Here is a 16,653-nt window from a genome sequence, read left to right as displayed (position 1 = left end):
AAAGATGCATCCTACAACATGTATTTTTTGATATGAAATTTCAGAGTCACTGTGGTAGACTATTGAAACTATCTTTTCCTTGTGAAAAGCCTGAGCATTAAGTTTACTTGCAACCTTATTTCTAAATAATACAGGAAGATATTTTCTTGGCATTGAAAAACCTATTCAATGTGTCTGTTTTCCAAAAGAAACCCCTGATGAAGAATTATTTTTTATTGGAGCTGAAGAGAATGTTGCCACCCGTACCTAAATTCAAATGTGTTTCAGTACTGGGCCAACATAAATGCAACTCCTCATCATTACTCAATCTTAGACTGATTCGTCACTTTTTTGACTTGTCAGACTTGAGTTCAGTCTGATTGTGCAATGGTCAGACATGGGCCAAGTAAAAAAATAAAGTTCCGTACGGGGATCACTCTCACGCTCTCCGTCTCCATAGAAAATTTTTCTCCTTTCTGAGTCAACATTATTGTTAAATTTTGGTCTTTTTCGCCGTTAATATACTCTTCAAAGAAGCAAATTGCGGCGAGAAAGCGAGCAAAATACTTTACATGGGAGACTTGCATTTACAATTGACCAGTACTCAGTACTGATTTACATTTGGAGTTCGGTACGGGCAATAATTAAAGTTGTTTAAAAACGCATCCAACTGAGGAAGTTAATTGTTTAGTTGTCACCTTCATCTTTTTTATTCTCAAGCCGCATACAGAACAGAAAATGTCATTCCAAGTCGAATCGTTTTGCAGCCTCAGCTGTTTCAAAAAGTGTTTAACAAATATTCTTGCTTCGTGATATAGCGTTTTCGTGCGATTTTTCATAGCAATTTGTATTTTTGTAAGTCGTTACCTCAAAAAAAAAACTGAAATATTGGCAAAATCTTTATGAAGTAGAGAGCAATCGCTGACCATCATTTAAAAATATCAAAGAAGTATCTATTTTTTGTGTTTATAGCCGCCTACAAAGCGATCTCGGTCTTTAAACTTTATTGAAACCCTGTTGAGGTGTCTGCACGGGTCGCTTTTTACCAAGGGAAATCGCAAGAATAGGAGTGAAAGAATATTTTTGGCGGGAAAATTTAATGTTTATCAGCGATTAAAAGAATTGCAAAATTTTGTAATAATTGCATTTTTAGCGCTGTAATTTTTTTACCACAGTCAGCGCAATTCTTACAATAAACTAAGTTTAAATTACAACTAACCTTTTATGGCGAGCAAAGAATTACGATTAGGAGTTATGAAAAAAATTAACCGCTTTTTCCATAAATGGTAAGTTAAAGCGGTGAATTTACCCTGTTGAGGTGACTGTACAGTGACCATGGCCTGTGATGTGTCTATGCCTGCAGTACTGCCCAGTCTGCACTCATACATTCCACTGTCACTCACTTTAGCATTGGCAACGACCAATCGACACCTTCTGCCTGTTCCCTCTATCTTATATTTGCTCCCTGGCTTCAGCTGCGTAGAGTTCTAGTATAAACACAGGGAACTGAGATCCTCAAATGACAATTGGTAAAACATTGCAATGAATAGCCGCTTTTGACCAGGAATTTTAGCTCCTCCAAATCACCATCCCCCGGTTGAGAAAAATTTTGTAAGAAATCCGCTGAATGCGCTGATTTTTCAAAAAGTTCAGCGCAAAAACCTTATTAAAACAATGCGCTGAAGTGTGCTCAAACTTAGCAAGAAACCCGCTGAAAACCACTGAGTTTTCAAAAAATAGGTATCACTGAGAATCGAACCCTCCTCTCCGGTGCCGTAGCCTTTCCTCTATCCAATGCGCCATTGATTCCTCATTTGCGTCCAATTTAATTTGATTTTATATTAATAAACCGTTCTGAAAGAAATGCGCTGAAATTATGTAAGAAGTGCGCTGAAAAGTCAGCACATTTCTTACATACTTTTAGCGCTTTTCAGCGCATTTTTTAGAAAAAGTTTATTGTTAATGTAAGAGCAGTTTAAATGGTCAGCAATTTAAGAAGCGGTGTCAAAAAGCATTTAAATCCGCTAAATAATTTTAAGAAACAGGCTGAAATTTGAATGCATCTTTTATAAATTTTCTGCGCATTTCAGCACAAAATTATGTAAGATTTTTGCACTGAAAAATTTGAAAACTCAGCGCGTTTCAGCTCATTTCAGTGCATTTCAGCGCATTTAACTCATTTCTTACACAATTTTAGCAGATTCAGCACTTCTTAGAAAATTATGCGCTGAAACGGCGCTGACATCTCGACCCGGTTCTGTGAGCTTTCTGACCAACATTTTCAGACATCTATTTGTCATAGTTATTACAAAGCATGGCTATTATGATATGCAGTGCTATTTTGACGTGCATTTTTTGTAATTAAAGTAAACAAAAATTTTTTGCTAATCAAAATTTTTTTCAGAGCTACTACAACGCGACATCCGATTTTTTTTTAATTTTTTTAATAAGATGATCTATCCATAAGTTGATATTTCATATAGCTAAATGCGGGTCGACAAAAAATAAGAAATGATCAAAAAACTTTACAAAATTAAGCTCCTTGTGCATCCTACAGTTGTGTAGAACATTACAAGTTTTCCGATACGCACGTGAAAGAAGGTGACTTTGGGCGCTGGATTCCCAACCACCTCCACCTCCAGAATGAGGAATTCGCCCACTTTGAGAGTCATGTCTTTCAAGGGTTTCAGGAAGGCTGGAGGCACTGCATTACTTCCTCCAGCTCCACCTGCAGCTCCTGCTCCTGGTGCTTTATTGCCCTGCGGTCCACCACCTGAAAACAGTGCGGTACACCACAGTGTTTAAGAGGTAACATCAGCAGTAATGGGGACAAATTTAAAAGTAGATCAGATTGAAAAAAGTAGTTGCCTAAGTGTTCAGGTTTTTTGACCAGTACACTGATGGACGTGCATTTTGCTAGAGCTATTTCATTTGAATAATTTCCGTTTCAGTTTTTTACCACGATCTAAAATTGAATAAAATTCGCTCGTAATAAAAATTCTGAACTAAAATGACAAGTTTCTGGATATATTACTGCCCATGAAATGGCTCCTCGGCAAATTTTTTGGTGTTTCCCAATTAGATCTCAAGTATTTTGACTGCTACAAACACAGTTTCTACAATAGTTAACCTTTACTAGAAAGGATAACTTTTCATTTTTCAACATTTTTTTTCATTATTTCAACTAAAATTGTACAACTTTTCCGTGACGCGCCTGAAAACAAACCAGATAGGTTTAATGGTGACCTTGTAGCGACGCAAATTGTAGTCGATTGTATTTGTACAATGTATGTATTTTCTTGCTACTATTTTATGATAACGGCACTACGAACAATTTATTATAATTAATTAGTATAAAAAATTAAAAAAAAATCAACTTTCAATCTAATCAAAGCGATTTTAGGAAAAGATCTGTTCTACTATTAATTGATACCTATTTTATTTGTGGAGTATTAGTGGTCCAGCTGTTAATAGAGAGCGCCTTGTACATATGGAGACGTGTGCTACTGAAACATCCTCCACGGCGACTACAAACATTTCTGTTACTTTATATCATGGAATCGCATCCAACTTAATTAGTGTCCCAGAATATTATGAAAAATTAAATTCCAGCTCAAGATGTCCAGTTATATTCAGAAAATTTTCCAAGTTGAACATTTTCGACGAAAAAACGTGGCTTTTTATACGTTTGAACAGTGAAGTACAAATGTAAACTCAGACTGAACGTCAAGTATTAATCAGTACTGACTCAGTGAAATTGCAAGTCTTGGATCAGCTCTGTATCAGAGCTCTGATCATGTCATTTTTTAAAATTGGCACGTCTTTAATGAATTCTTAGGTCTTATGCAAGTCTTGACCAAGACTTGACAGGTCTTGGTTCAAGTATTGAGCACATTTTTTGTTGGTTTGCTTTCATTTACTAACGATAGAAGAAGGCCGCCACTTACAGTGGCCTGCCTAAGCAACTCTCCAAAGTGATAAAAGAAGCACAAGACAGCACAATCACTTCCAAAAGTTCACATGATAGAGAATGAAAACAATTATGGTATCACCTCTTAAAACTTTACTCTGTCTAACTGCCTAATAATCAAGAGTTGTCAAGTCTTTGCCAAAACTTGACTCAAGATTTGCCAAGTCCTGGTCAAGACTTGACTCAATATTTGCCATATCTTGGCCAAGACTGGACTTATACTTGAGAAGTCTTGAGCAAGTCTTGACATGTCTTCACAAGTCTTAAGACGTGATCAGTACTGATTTGGTATGAGACGTGATCAGTACTGATCTGTCAAATAAAGACATGTATTTCACTGGAGAATTACTAATCAAAACTTGATATTCGTTACGGGAAAAATTTATTAAACTTTTAGTTTGGAAAGAAAGGCTGCAACAATCATTGCATAAATATTAGTTAGTAGCAAATATTTAAGAAACAATTTACTAAAATTATTTAAGAAACTTTAAACGTCAAAAGTAGTGTTTCGCTATCATAACGAAGGGAAGAACAGAGCTATGACATAGGTTTTTTCAGTAATCCCAGGTCTGTAAATGTTGCTGCTTTTGACATTAACCCTTCTTCTGTTTTTGGACAAATAATAACATCAATTCGTTAATTTATCTTTATTCCTCGATGGTCTGTGTTTGATAGACTTTCTGCTGTAAATCTTAGGGCGAGAGTAATGAAGGACTAATTAGTCGACATAAATAATTTTCAAAAAAACTATCAGTGTCTCTTTGGATACAATATTTTAAACTATACTTTGTGTTTAGTTTGCCTTGACAAAAACTTTGCCCCTTTTGTTTGCTTAAGAGTTGTTAATTTCCATTTCTTTATGCACAGTAAAAACTTTGTTGCACTATTTCTAGAAAGAAAAGGCCACTATTTGTAAAATAATGACAAAAGCGACTCTTTTGATCTCAAATTTTACAGAATGTGTCCAACAACTACAGTTGTGGAAGTGAATACGTTGAAATACCGTGCGGCTTAGCACCCTACACATCAATTTATACATCCTAAAGGACAGTTGAGTTAAAAGTTTAGAAGTTATATTTGTAGAGATCTTTTTGCGATCTAGAAAAATTGTTTATATCAAGTTCTATGCGGTACCTTTAGGTGCTAAAATTGGTAGTCTGGTGTAAGCTGATATTTCAAACTCTTACCCCGCAATTTTCTCAACTTATATTGTCTCAGATCATGCACAAAAATTTTTCTAATCCAATTAGATCTGATAAATTTGAACCCCTATCGTGTAAGACCTGAATAATATTTTTCATTTTGTAAGGGTTGATAAGGTGTCTTACTAAGTGTCAGCCAGGCAATCCATTAGCCGATAAGTGCTGATAAAACCGTTAGAAATTTGTCAGATCTTATTGAATTGCGGAATCACCGAGGAAACATTTTTTTATAAATCCTATTCAAAGGTTTTTATCTGTTGTTTTTAGAATTTTTTATTTCTGTGATTTTCTGAGAACACTTGTTTGTCTCATTGCCAGCAGCACTTCTAACTTTGGTTAAATAGTACCTTTCTATTGAATACTATTATTTTTTATTGTTATGTAGAGCTCTCATCTTTTGTGAGTTTTTCTAAACTAGTTTGAATAGTTTTTTCAGTCTATTTATTATGTTTTCGATTGTCGATGTAAATAAAAACAAGCACTGCGCCCTCAAAAAGGTTTGTTCTTGAGTTATCAATGAGAAAAGCACAAAAATGAAACGAAATTTCAGATTTCCAATGAAGAATCGTTTATGCAATATCTGAACACTACTGGGAATGGGGATATGATGAGAGCTATGATGCTAATAAGTGTTCGAGCTCTTACCTGTGCTCTTAAATTTACCTGGTTGATGGTACTGAGGCAGCGATGGTGCTATAGGTCCAGCTGGACCTTGTTGCTGCTGTGGTCCACCATAATTAGGCTGCTGATAATTTGGTGCAGCCGGTCCTTGTTTTGGCATTGCATTCTGGTGTGCACCTTGAGGACCACCATAATTTGGTTGACCTTGCGGAGCACCATAGTTCGGCTGATTCGGTGGGTACCCCTGGTTCGGCTGATTTGGGCCCTGATTCGGTTGATTTTGGGGGTAGCCTTGGTTCGGCTGATTTGGGGGGTAGCCTTGGTTCGGCTGATTTGGGGGGTACCCTTGATTTGGCTGATTTGGGCCCTGGCTCGGCTGATTTTGGGGGTAGCCTTGGTTCGGCTGATTTGGGGGGTACCCTTGATTTGGCTGATTTGGGCCCTGGTTCGGCTGATTTTGGGGGTACCCTTGATTTGGCTGATTTGGGCCCTGGTTCGGCTGATTTTGGGGGTAGCCTTGGTTCGGCTGATTCGTCGGGTACCCCTGGTGCGGCTGATTTGGGGGGAGCCCTTGTTTCGGCTGATTTGGGGGGTACCCCTGGTTGGGCTGATTTGGGGGGTATCCTTGATTGGGTTGACTCTGGGGGTAGCCTTGCTGTGAGCCGGGCGCATTTTGTTGATTACTAGGGTTATATGGCTGATTATTTGGGTTATTAGGTTGGTTTCCAGGGTAATTTTGTTGGTTGCTAGGGACATTTTGTGGCTGTTTATTCTGTGGGTATGCGTTTTGAGGCCCGGCTTGGTTGTTGGGATATCCTTGCTGGGGTGGTGCATTATTGAAAGTCGGCTGATTTGATGGGTTTGAATTGGGTGCTTGATTTTGATTGGCTAAGGGTTGTTGAAACTGATTCGGAGGTTGTTGCCCCATTCCTTGAGGTTGCTGGCCTTGGGGTGGGGGTGGGTAAGGGTTGCTCTGGGGTGCATTTTGACCTTGGGGAGGAATGCTACCTTGCGGGGTTTGTTGCCCGTAACTGGGTTGTTGGCTGCCCGGCTGTTGTCCAGCGCTCCCCTTAGGGTTGATAGGTATTTGGGTTTCGCTTTTAATTGGTTGAGAAGCTGGTGGTTCTTGATGTTGTTGTTGTTGTTGTTGTTGTTGTGGTTGTTGTTGTTGTTGTTGTGGTTGACTTGAAGGGGCATTAGAGGATGATGGTAGTTGGGGGTTGACTTTGGTACCGGGTTGTGGTAAGTGAGAAGCAAAATTGGGTGGCTGGGGTGGTTTTTGGGAGGAAGCGGCACCACCTCGTCCTGGGGATTAAAAAAGGCGAGTTCCTACTTGCGGTCCTCCAAAAAAATGATTATATTCAAAACTATTCACCAACTTTGTTAACAATTTCAGCGCATCAGGAGTTCTATCTGGAACTGTATTTCGCAACTTATGTTCAAATGTTATAAAATTGTTGCATTTATTTGATTGGAACTTGTACGTTTGTGCCCGCCAGTACGTTATGCACCCCCCCCCCTCCTCCCCTCCTCCCTTCCAGCACCGAGCACGTAGCTTTACACACCCACTAAGCACTCATTATGCGCAACTATTATACACGAAAGCCATAGACGGGAAAGATCCTTATTTGATCAATAAACCACTTCACCCCGTTTAGCGGTAAGCAAACCTCGGACAAACCTATTTATAATACGTTGAGAAGGGGGAGAGGGTGTACAAACGGAAAGTGGGGCACCCTAATCTATTTCCGACGGCTATCTTGCAAGATCTTGCTAGATAGCCGTCGAAAATATCTAGGTAACAGATCTGTCAATTTTTTGTTTGATTCATTAATCTTTCCGAGTTAAAAATTGCCTTTGTTGCTACATATTGCATAAAGCACTTAAACAAATTGAAATTGAAGCTTGCAACTCTTCAAACAGGGACAAGCAAAGCATGGAAAGGAGCGACTAAAAATTAAACTCACTTTCTACAGACAATTTAGCGTAGATTGAGGCATCTCCGAATTTGTTCTTCAGGGCACACATGAACTTGCCAGCGAAGGAGACGGAAACCTTCTTGATGTAGAGAGTCAGCATTCCCCCTTCGGAGTGGATCTGGTATCCAGGGCTATTATGTCTGATCTCCATATTTTCCTTAAAAAATTATGATCAGCTCTAAATTTCCAACTCCTCCACCATCCAATAACTCAACTATACAATAACATCCAGTAGAGTCATAATAAAGGACATGCAAGTCATGTGTAGTCTTAGGGCAAAATACCCAATGCCAATACACCCTTTGGAACATATTACCCAAAACATACCCACTATTTTATGTTGAAACTACCCGAACGATTATGAAGAAAAATATTTGAATAGTGCATTTGACCATAAGCCTTCCGGGACATGGCCACGCCTCAGTCGACCGTGGGCCTTGATGTGAAACTATCCCAACCGAACATAGGATTAAATTATCCGCTTGGGCATACTGCTTTATGATAGGATGGATCGAGTTGCGCACAATCTGGATTTTTTCCGAAAAACTTCTGCAGCAAAGATTTCTGTGGCTTTTGCAGATCATCAAAACAAGTTAACTTTGACATTTTTGTCCACTTTTTAGGCGTCTCTTAGTACGCCAAGATTAATATATCTGCAAATAATTTTTTCATGTTTTCATGCCTTCATTTGCGTTCAGTTTTTATTATCCTATAGAAGAAACTATAAAAATATGACATCCTTCTATCAAAACTAATTTTGGTTTGAAAAGATAGTCCACTGTCCTTTGAAGCACTTTTTTTCAAACTTTGAAGCTTACCATGCAATACGTCTTTATTCGCGTATCATCCATAATACAATTTGAGTTCCATTTAATTATATCAAATGGTTCAGTTAAATAAATAAAGTTTTAGTTGTTAGTCAGGGAAAAATATCCAATGCCGATATACCCAATGTAACAAAATCCCTAGAATACACCCAATATTTTAATCCTGATGTTCTAACTAAACTCTGGGGCCGTGGGAACACATCAGCGTGCCGTGGGACTTGATATGAAACTATCACAATCGAACATGGGATTAAATTATCCGCTTGAGGTTGTTGAAATGTGGCCCGCTTTTTCACCCCCATTTGTTTAACTACCTATCATGTCACCCCGATTTTGACCCTCCATATAATTGTTACTATTAACAGTGGTACTACAATAATTTGGTAATGTCTCAGCAGCCTGTGGGAATTTATATAAAACTATCACAACCAAACATGGGATACAATTATCCGCTCAATTATGAGGAAACGTGATTGTAATACCGACTCTTAATTTGTAATCGCATTATTGGACAAAGATATCAAAGGGAATAAATTGGGTTTAATGGCATTGTGTATATTAACACATTGGGTATAATATCATTGAAACTAAGTGTTCAGTAAATTACCACTATTTATCGTATTGAGCAATAAATGGTCCGAAAACCCAAAGAAAACATGACACCCTTTAGCATATAATGTAAAATAGATGGTAAATGGTCAAATGTAAGAGATCAAAAATCCGATTTAACCTCAATTTTTGATGATGTTTACAACGAACATCGCAGAAACTCCAGTTGAACTGAAATTTCTGGTAATGAAATTGTTGCGAAAAATTTTACCTGAGTCCTGCCGGAAGTGTTAAGACCGCAAAGTGCTTTTAAGAAATAAAATAGCCGGTGAACTTGTAGATATTACTGATTAGATCATAAAATGAAATGGCCGGTCAAAATAAAAAAAATAGAGACAACCAAATCATAAATAACTAATGCGAATTGACAATCATAGGAATGAAAAGTGTTGTCATGCTCACCAATTTCTCGGCCATGGAAGATATAACAAGGATGGACAACAGAAAATTTTCTGATTGCTGAATCTCTTTCAAATACAATTTAATTTCTTGCGTTTTAGCTGATTCTCATAATTGAAAGAGTTTGATTTGGACCAATTGAAACTGGCCTCTTCAAATGCTGTAATAACGAGTTTTCAAAGGAAATAGTTTTATGAAATGCAAGAGACTTTTCAGGCGTACATGAGTAGAGATGTCCCATAACTCCGGAGTTAACTAATCAATTTCTCGATGGTCCAAAACTCAAAAACCAACGCACACCATGGACAACCAAATTAACGGATATAAAATTCATCTACATCTGTAAACCAAAAACTGATATTTCATAGAATGTGAGCCATGCGCTACAAATTTTTTCTGGTACAACCAAAAATTTTTGATTGTAGAGAGAATTTTGTATGTCACTGTTTATCGTGTTAGCTCTGCTGGCAATCCGTATTTTGGTCCAAAGTTTGTCTATTTGTTATGTCTATAGTTTTTGGAAAATTAACTAAATAATTTTTCATTCGTTACAAATGAACTGCGATAAAGACTTAATGTGAGAAAGCTCCCAGCTTGTATTGAAAATTTTTTTGGCGCATGACAAGGGCCTTAATTCCCACGATGGGCTAAAAACTTCTTCATACGCTGACAGTTGTCTGACAGTTTTAAAAAGTGACTGAATTAATTATCCTGGAGACTGCTCACAGAAAACAAATTAAATGAAAAAGTCCCAAAATTTGTTACCTGTAACTCGTCCATTTAACTTGTAACTTGTACTTGTAACACAGAATAATCAGCAGTTACCTTGAACCAGCGGACACTCATTGGTTCACTGCCTGTGACTCTGCACCTGAATGTAGCCGAGTCCCCCTCTAGACAGCTGACGTCATAGAATTGTTGGATGAACTGAGGCTTGGTTCCGTCAGGCACTGGAGGTCCAGCAGATACTGAACGATTGCTCCTCGTTCCAGGTGTCTGGATTATAAAAGTCAAACATGCCAGTGGGAACTGCGGATCACTGCAGAAAACTCTAACTTTCTGGAATTAGATAACTTACATAAAGAGTTACGATGAAAAAAAAAACGAAAATTGAAAAGTGAAAACAGGTGACATCCTTGACATTGCGTTTCTTTTCAACAATTGCGTTTCTTATCTGAAAAGTGAGTGTCTATAACCCCCGTTGTCTGTCCCCTCCAATTCAATATAATATTGTGCAGTAATTTGTACATTTTTCATTGGAGAAACTAATTCTTTCTTTCTTTCAATGAATAGAGAAACTTATCGTGCAAGATCTAAGATACTCATTATGTACCATATATAGCTATTTATAAACTGACCATTTAACTAAATCGGATTTTGCTAATCAAAATGTCATTTAATAAAATCTTAATTGTCTGGACCAAATCGCTTTGATTTTTTTTTCATAATGCACACGAGCACCAATCTCAATTCCTTTAAATGGTAATAAGTGGTCAAAGAGTTTCAAGACAAAATACGCAAAATAGCACATTCATAATTGTAATGTTTAAATTTTCAGAAAGTGGTTTAACTAGGCATAACAGTACCTAAGAAAATTATTGATGTAAAAAGTAATTCACCAAATTTGAGAGTCACAGGTGACAGAAATAAAAACACAAAAAAATCGATTTTAAACGCTTTTATTTGTGAAATGCATATCCCATTTCGAAAAGCAGACTATCTTACTTATCGTATAAAAATTGAAAGCAGAAAATTTCTGCATAAAAAATTTTAAAAAAATCTATTTACAAATCTTATTAAACAATTTGTTTTACCAAAACAAACTAATGAGTTGCTACATAGTCAAGGGGTGAATTTATCTTATTGTTAGTTCCTTTCTTTTACCAGAAGATAGTTGAAAGAAAAAACTTGCTGCTGGAAACTAATAATGTTTCACACTGAATATTAAAAAAAAAACGTGGTGAAAAAGAACTGCTCCGTTACGATTTTACCTAGCTGTAAAATTTCATGCCATGCATGTTTTGCCGACCAATCTACAATTCTTACGATAGTTTTATGAAGACAATTTTACAGTTGAAGTTTTTTGTGATTACTTTTTGTGCGTTGATCCTAAGTTGTACTATAATTAAGGGTGACTGTTTTAAGTGCTGCTCAAAATTTCAGTCATTTTAGCCAACAATAACCCAACCAACGATAACCTATTTATGCACGGTTTTCAATCTAATTACTCATCAAGTTTACCCTAAAAGCAGAATTTTCGATAGCTCGACTTTTATTTTACAAGTTTTTAGAAAAAAATTAGTTCTAGGTATGATAAGATGTTTTGGCTTTGTGCAATATCTAAAAATTATCCCTAATTTTATTCAAGGTAAAGATAAACTGATGAACAACAGGTAAAAACGTTCTGTTCAAGATTTTGAGTGATTACAAAAAAAACGTGAGATGAATGAGAGGAAATTGGGTTAACCTAGCGTAAACGAGTTATTTACGGGTTCACACAAACTAAAATAGTTTTAAAACTTTAAAGAACTTTAACAGTTCCTAATCATTTTTGGAGGTCTATCGTTTATTTTTTTAATTTGGATATGTCATGTGCGTTCTTAAATAATATTCTGTCGCTTCTTTTCCCAAAATAATTGACAAAATTTATTCTTTAAAATATTCTTTTAACTTACAATCATATCAACAGATGGTTGCTTTACTTGATTCTAGCTAAATCCCACTACGGTTTGGTTGGAACAATCACTGTATGAATGTTTCAAATCTTTTTCTGACAAATTGATTAGAGTATTCACCTTGTTTGTTTCCAAACAAGATTTTTTGTGTGGATTTATGGAATTCCTGTTTCTGAAGAAAATCGACGTCATATTTGGTTTTAAAAATACTAGCATCAAGTAATTCTTATCGCTTTGACAATATCAAAATTGTTACGTTTCATTTCAGATTTTTGAAGAGAATCAAACAGAATGTTTTAGTGGAATAAAGCTTTTCTGTCTCATATAAAATTTGATGACAATAAAAAAAAACATTAGAGAAACAAATAATTTCCTATAGAAACTGGTAAGGCATAATTCAGTTCAATTTAATTCTCCAAAGTCTCTGGAAAGGACGGAAACTTGCTCTGGTTTATTACTTCTAATTATATAATTCAAAACAGTGTTTAATATTTGAATATGAACTTGAGGCCAATAACACAAAACAAATACCTTTTGTAATAAAAAAGACGATTCGGCAGAGAGACTTGCAATTTTAGCTTCCAAAAATTGCAAAACACCGACTGCTTAATCCAATGAAAACTTATAAATATCAGTGAGAATGTGAAATTCAAAATAGAAAAACAGTATGAAAGAAATAAACACAATATAGGGCAAACTGACTTAATTCACACAATATTGATCAAATTTATTTCAATTTTTTAACGCAAATCTGATGAAAAAAAACCAAAACTCCCTCTTTGTCATCACACTCAATCAATTTAGATGTTTTTCTCTAGTGACAGCTCCATTACCAAAACGCATGTGTTCTGTCTTTGAAGTTTTCATAAATAGCTCTATACAAAAAATCTTTATTTTGAAAAAAAAACAAATTTCATTGCAGATATCTGCGCTCTTAAAATTTTATTTCTAAAATGTCATTCTGGCATTCTTACAAAGAAGAAACGAGGATACATTTCACAACAGACTACCTAGAATAAAGCAGTGTTCTCAAAATGTTTTGTGCTTTTGTTTAAGTTTTCGCTGGTATATATTTGCAGCTATCAAAATTTAATTTTAAAAATTTTTTCATATCTTGATCACTTTCAAATGATTATCCTGTAAGAGATTAGTTCTGCTATAAAATATAATAAATTATAAATATTTAACTAAATTATATAATTAAGAAAAAAATTATAAAATATATTATAAATTTATAATAAAATTTACCTGCAACAGTATCTTGAAAGCAATCCAAAGAACTTTTTAATTTTTTTCTCTAAAACATTGATATAAGAAATCCTAATGAAAATGTGATAAAAATAAATTGATTCCATTTTTACAGTTACCAGAGGTATATTGAAGTCCCCCAACACACTGACAAATAAAGCAAAACATAAGTTTGGGACCTCGCCCTGGGTTACAATGATGCCACTTATGTACCCATCCGTCAATAAATTGGATCGCCCGGGTCGAGAAAAAATCGGAATTGGAAAAATATGTAAGATAAGCGCTGAAAAATTAGTTTTTTTACCGCATATTTCGTACATAATTTTGCGGTGAAATGCGGTGAAATTATGTAAGTTCACCGCTAGAGTAAGCGGTGATCTTACAAAAATTCACCACAATTCACCGCTAAAATATGTAATTTCACCGCTATATTAAGCGGTGAAATTACATATTTTAGCGGTGAATTGTGGTGAATTTGCGGTGAATTGTGGTGATGCGCACGCGGTCAAACTTGACTTCACAAAATGGGCTGATATTAAGTTCGTAAACCCCCATTCCAAAGAGGTTTGGACCAATAATGACCATAACTAATGTTTGAAAATGTCTCACTTACACTGGCTTGTGAACCTGGTATTGGTTGACCATCTGGTCCAATCACTGGAGCACTCCCATCTGCTCCCACCTGGGACGGGTCCAAGGTCATCCCAGTGTTTGGATCAACAGGCGTTTGTCCAGAGTAATCTGGCATCAGTGATACTTGTTGGCCCATTGGGTCCAGTTTGCGCACTTCGCGCATTCGAGAGCCAATTTCATTTTGCTCGTCTTTACTCTTGACTAAAATTTCACAAAGTAAATAAAATTAAATACTCTGCGTTTTAGATAATGAATATATACTTGTTTACTTTGAATGGATTGAATGAAAAGCTGAGGTGATGAAACAGTGATGAAAAGTCTCAACATATACAAAACAAACAAATGTGAAACTCTGTGCAATTTCAACTTGGACTTCATGGATCTGAGTGTCATTAAAATTCAGTACTGAATCATAAAATTTTCATTATGATTTTTACTATGCGCAGAGCTCTGATCATGACACTTATTACACATTTCATGATAAAATTCAGAGTAAAATTCTGGGATTCTGCTGAGCATCGTGAACCTCAGTAACTGTATTTTCTTTGTCCATTTTTTTCTCGTCATAAAGAAACGAGTGCGTGATTCCCCTATTGTATCACTTTATACGCCAAAATTTGCTAAAATTGACGGATCCACAAAATTCTGTGAATGATGTCTACTATTGAGATATAATTTTTGAGAACCACATAGTTTGACATTTTTGTGCTAGTTTTTAAAAATATCACCAATTGGATCTATACTGTTTTGGCCCCCAGTGTTTTTTATGCCCGCCAGTTACAATTTATATGTTTTTATAAAGCACGTTACTATGTAAGAAAAATAGAACGTGCGCCTGGGGGCGTAAAAGATATGAAGCCCACTAAGCTGGGGGGGGGGGGAGCAAAACAGAATAGATCTCATCAATTTATTGCCACTGAAACTTTTTTTCATACGAACTTATCGTCCCAGAAACAGTGCATTGGTGTATGTACATTTATACAGACAGGTGTGTCATTGTGTCGGACTTTTGCCCTCAAAAACATAAGATTAGGGGGATAAGGGGGTATACTGGGGATAGCAAGTTACCCTCAACCCCCCCCCCCCCCCACGCCGCCCGTCCCGAATCTTGCATCTTTCTGAGGTTGAAATCTAAAAGTTCCCCTCATTACCCACATTACCCCCTCAATGTTACATTTTTTACCCTTTAAACCAAGTGCAACCAATCCGCGTACGTCTTGGGGGAGGGAGGGAGAGGGGTGGGAGTTACTTTGGGCACGGGTTTTGATCACAGTGTAGAACATGAACACTTTCACATGTGAAAAACGTTACTGATGTATAAAACAATGTATGTAAATACTCACAGCCCAAGATTGCTTTTAGACTCTCAAACGGATCTGAAAATTGTTAACAGTGTGAAACTACTGTGAATGTTATTTGCTAAAAATGAACCTATTGATTAACTTTTTTTATTCTATCGTTAAATATTACGTTACCGCTGTCAGTGATCGCTGGATATTGTCTTAAAGCTCTGTATCATTAACAGATTAAGCGCTGGATTTTGATAATATTGTTCTTAAATCAAGTAGAAGCTCTTAAAGAGTTTTGAAATGAGCAATAACTCCTCGGAACCCACCCGTACATCTAAAAAAATTGAGTTAAGTTTTATGTACAACTTTACAGCTATTCTAAGAACAAAGTTGTCAGTCATAATATTTGTAGCCTCATTGACTTCAAGCGGCGTTGCAATGTGAACAATTGCTCAAAAAGATTAGTCATTACGTGGTCAATGTCCCAAAAATCGAAATACCAGATTTCGTCGTACTTTTTCACGACACATGTTTTAAGATAAGAGTTGAAAACGTGTGTTGAAACGAGGTACACAAGGCTATTTTAGTTCAAATTTGCGTAAAATTATCCCTTCGCCAAGGATACAGTATCTAATCACCTAACTGAAAAAGTCTAGTTTTTGATTAACTTCGGAAATGTCCCTCTCGCACTAATTGTTCCGACCCCTCTCTGAGGAGGGAGGAACTATATACTCAATTGGGTTTTCTTTGATCCGTCAATTTTGGCCGATCGATATAACAATCGTAGAGAGTTGTGAGTGCTATCATTAGACAGCCCGTCCATCGTAGAATATGGATTTTAAAAGTTTTTTTTGAGTTTTTGCTTTTTATAGGCAGTTATCGAGGTCTACAGTTTTGTGAATATTAGACGTAATTCAGCTGTCTTTTCACATTTTTGACCAAAGTTTCGTCAGTTTTGACCAAGTTTTCGTCAATATTGCTACAATATTTTAAAAATTTTAATTGTTGTGTGATTAATTTTATCTCTAAAGGTAGAGGAGGGCGCTGATTTGTTGGATCCGAGTTTTTTGGCTAGAAGTTATTCTAAATCTTTCAGACTTTTTTTTTACAAAATTCAGACTTTTTTCGTCGGAAAAATGGCTTTTTAGCCCACATGCTCTAAATTGGCTGGAAGTACACACCTTTAAACTGCGGCCATATACTTCCTAATCTCAGAAAAGAG

At 36.3% G+C, this 16,653-nt stretch overlaps 1 protein-coding gene across 3 annotated transcripts in view; it reads right to left on the bottom strand.

The window, feature by feature from the left end:
- The window catches only part of LOC142337506 (uncharacterized), a 74,194-nt gene that overhangs the window by 6,047 nt on the left and 51,494 nt on the right, over nucleotides 1–16,653 (bottom strand). For 2 of the 3 annotated variants that reach the window (XM_075386783.1, XM_075386785.1), the window contains 7 exons: nucleotides 15,486–15,518; nucleotides 14,123–14,343; nucleotides 10,412–10,582; nucleotides 7,740–7,908; nucleotides 5,815–7,077; nucleotides 2,571–2,752; nucleotides 1,289–1,466 (listed from right to left, as the gene is read on the bottom strand). In XM_075386783.1, coding sequence (XP_075242898.1) covers nucleotides 1,289–1,466; nucleotides 2,571–2,752; nucleotides 5,815–7,077; nucleotides 7,740–7,908; nucleotides 10,412–10,582; nucleotides 14,123–14,343; nucleotides 15,486–15,518 — 2,217 coding nt within the window. The remainder of the gene's footprint in view (nucleotides 1–1,288; nucleotides 1,467–2,570; nucleotides 2,753–5,814; nucleotides 7,078–7,739; nucleotides 7,909–10,411; nucleotides 10,583–14,122; nucleotides 14,344–15,485; nucleotides 15,519–16,653) is intronic. The other variant, XM_075386784.1, reaches the window with a different exon arrangement.

This window comes from Convolutriloba macropyga, chromosome 4, assembly GCF_964194025.1.
Source record: "Convolutriloba macropyga chromosome 4, txConMacr16.3, whole genome shotgun sequence".
In the NCBI taxonomy this organism is placed as follows: Eukaryota; Metazoa; Xenacoelomorpha; order Acoela; family Convolutidae; genus Convolutriloba; species Convolutriloba macropyga.
This window is presented reverse-complemented; position numbering and strand designations above follow the sequence as displayed.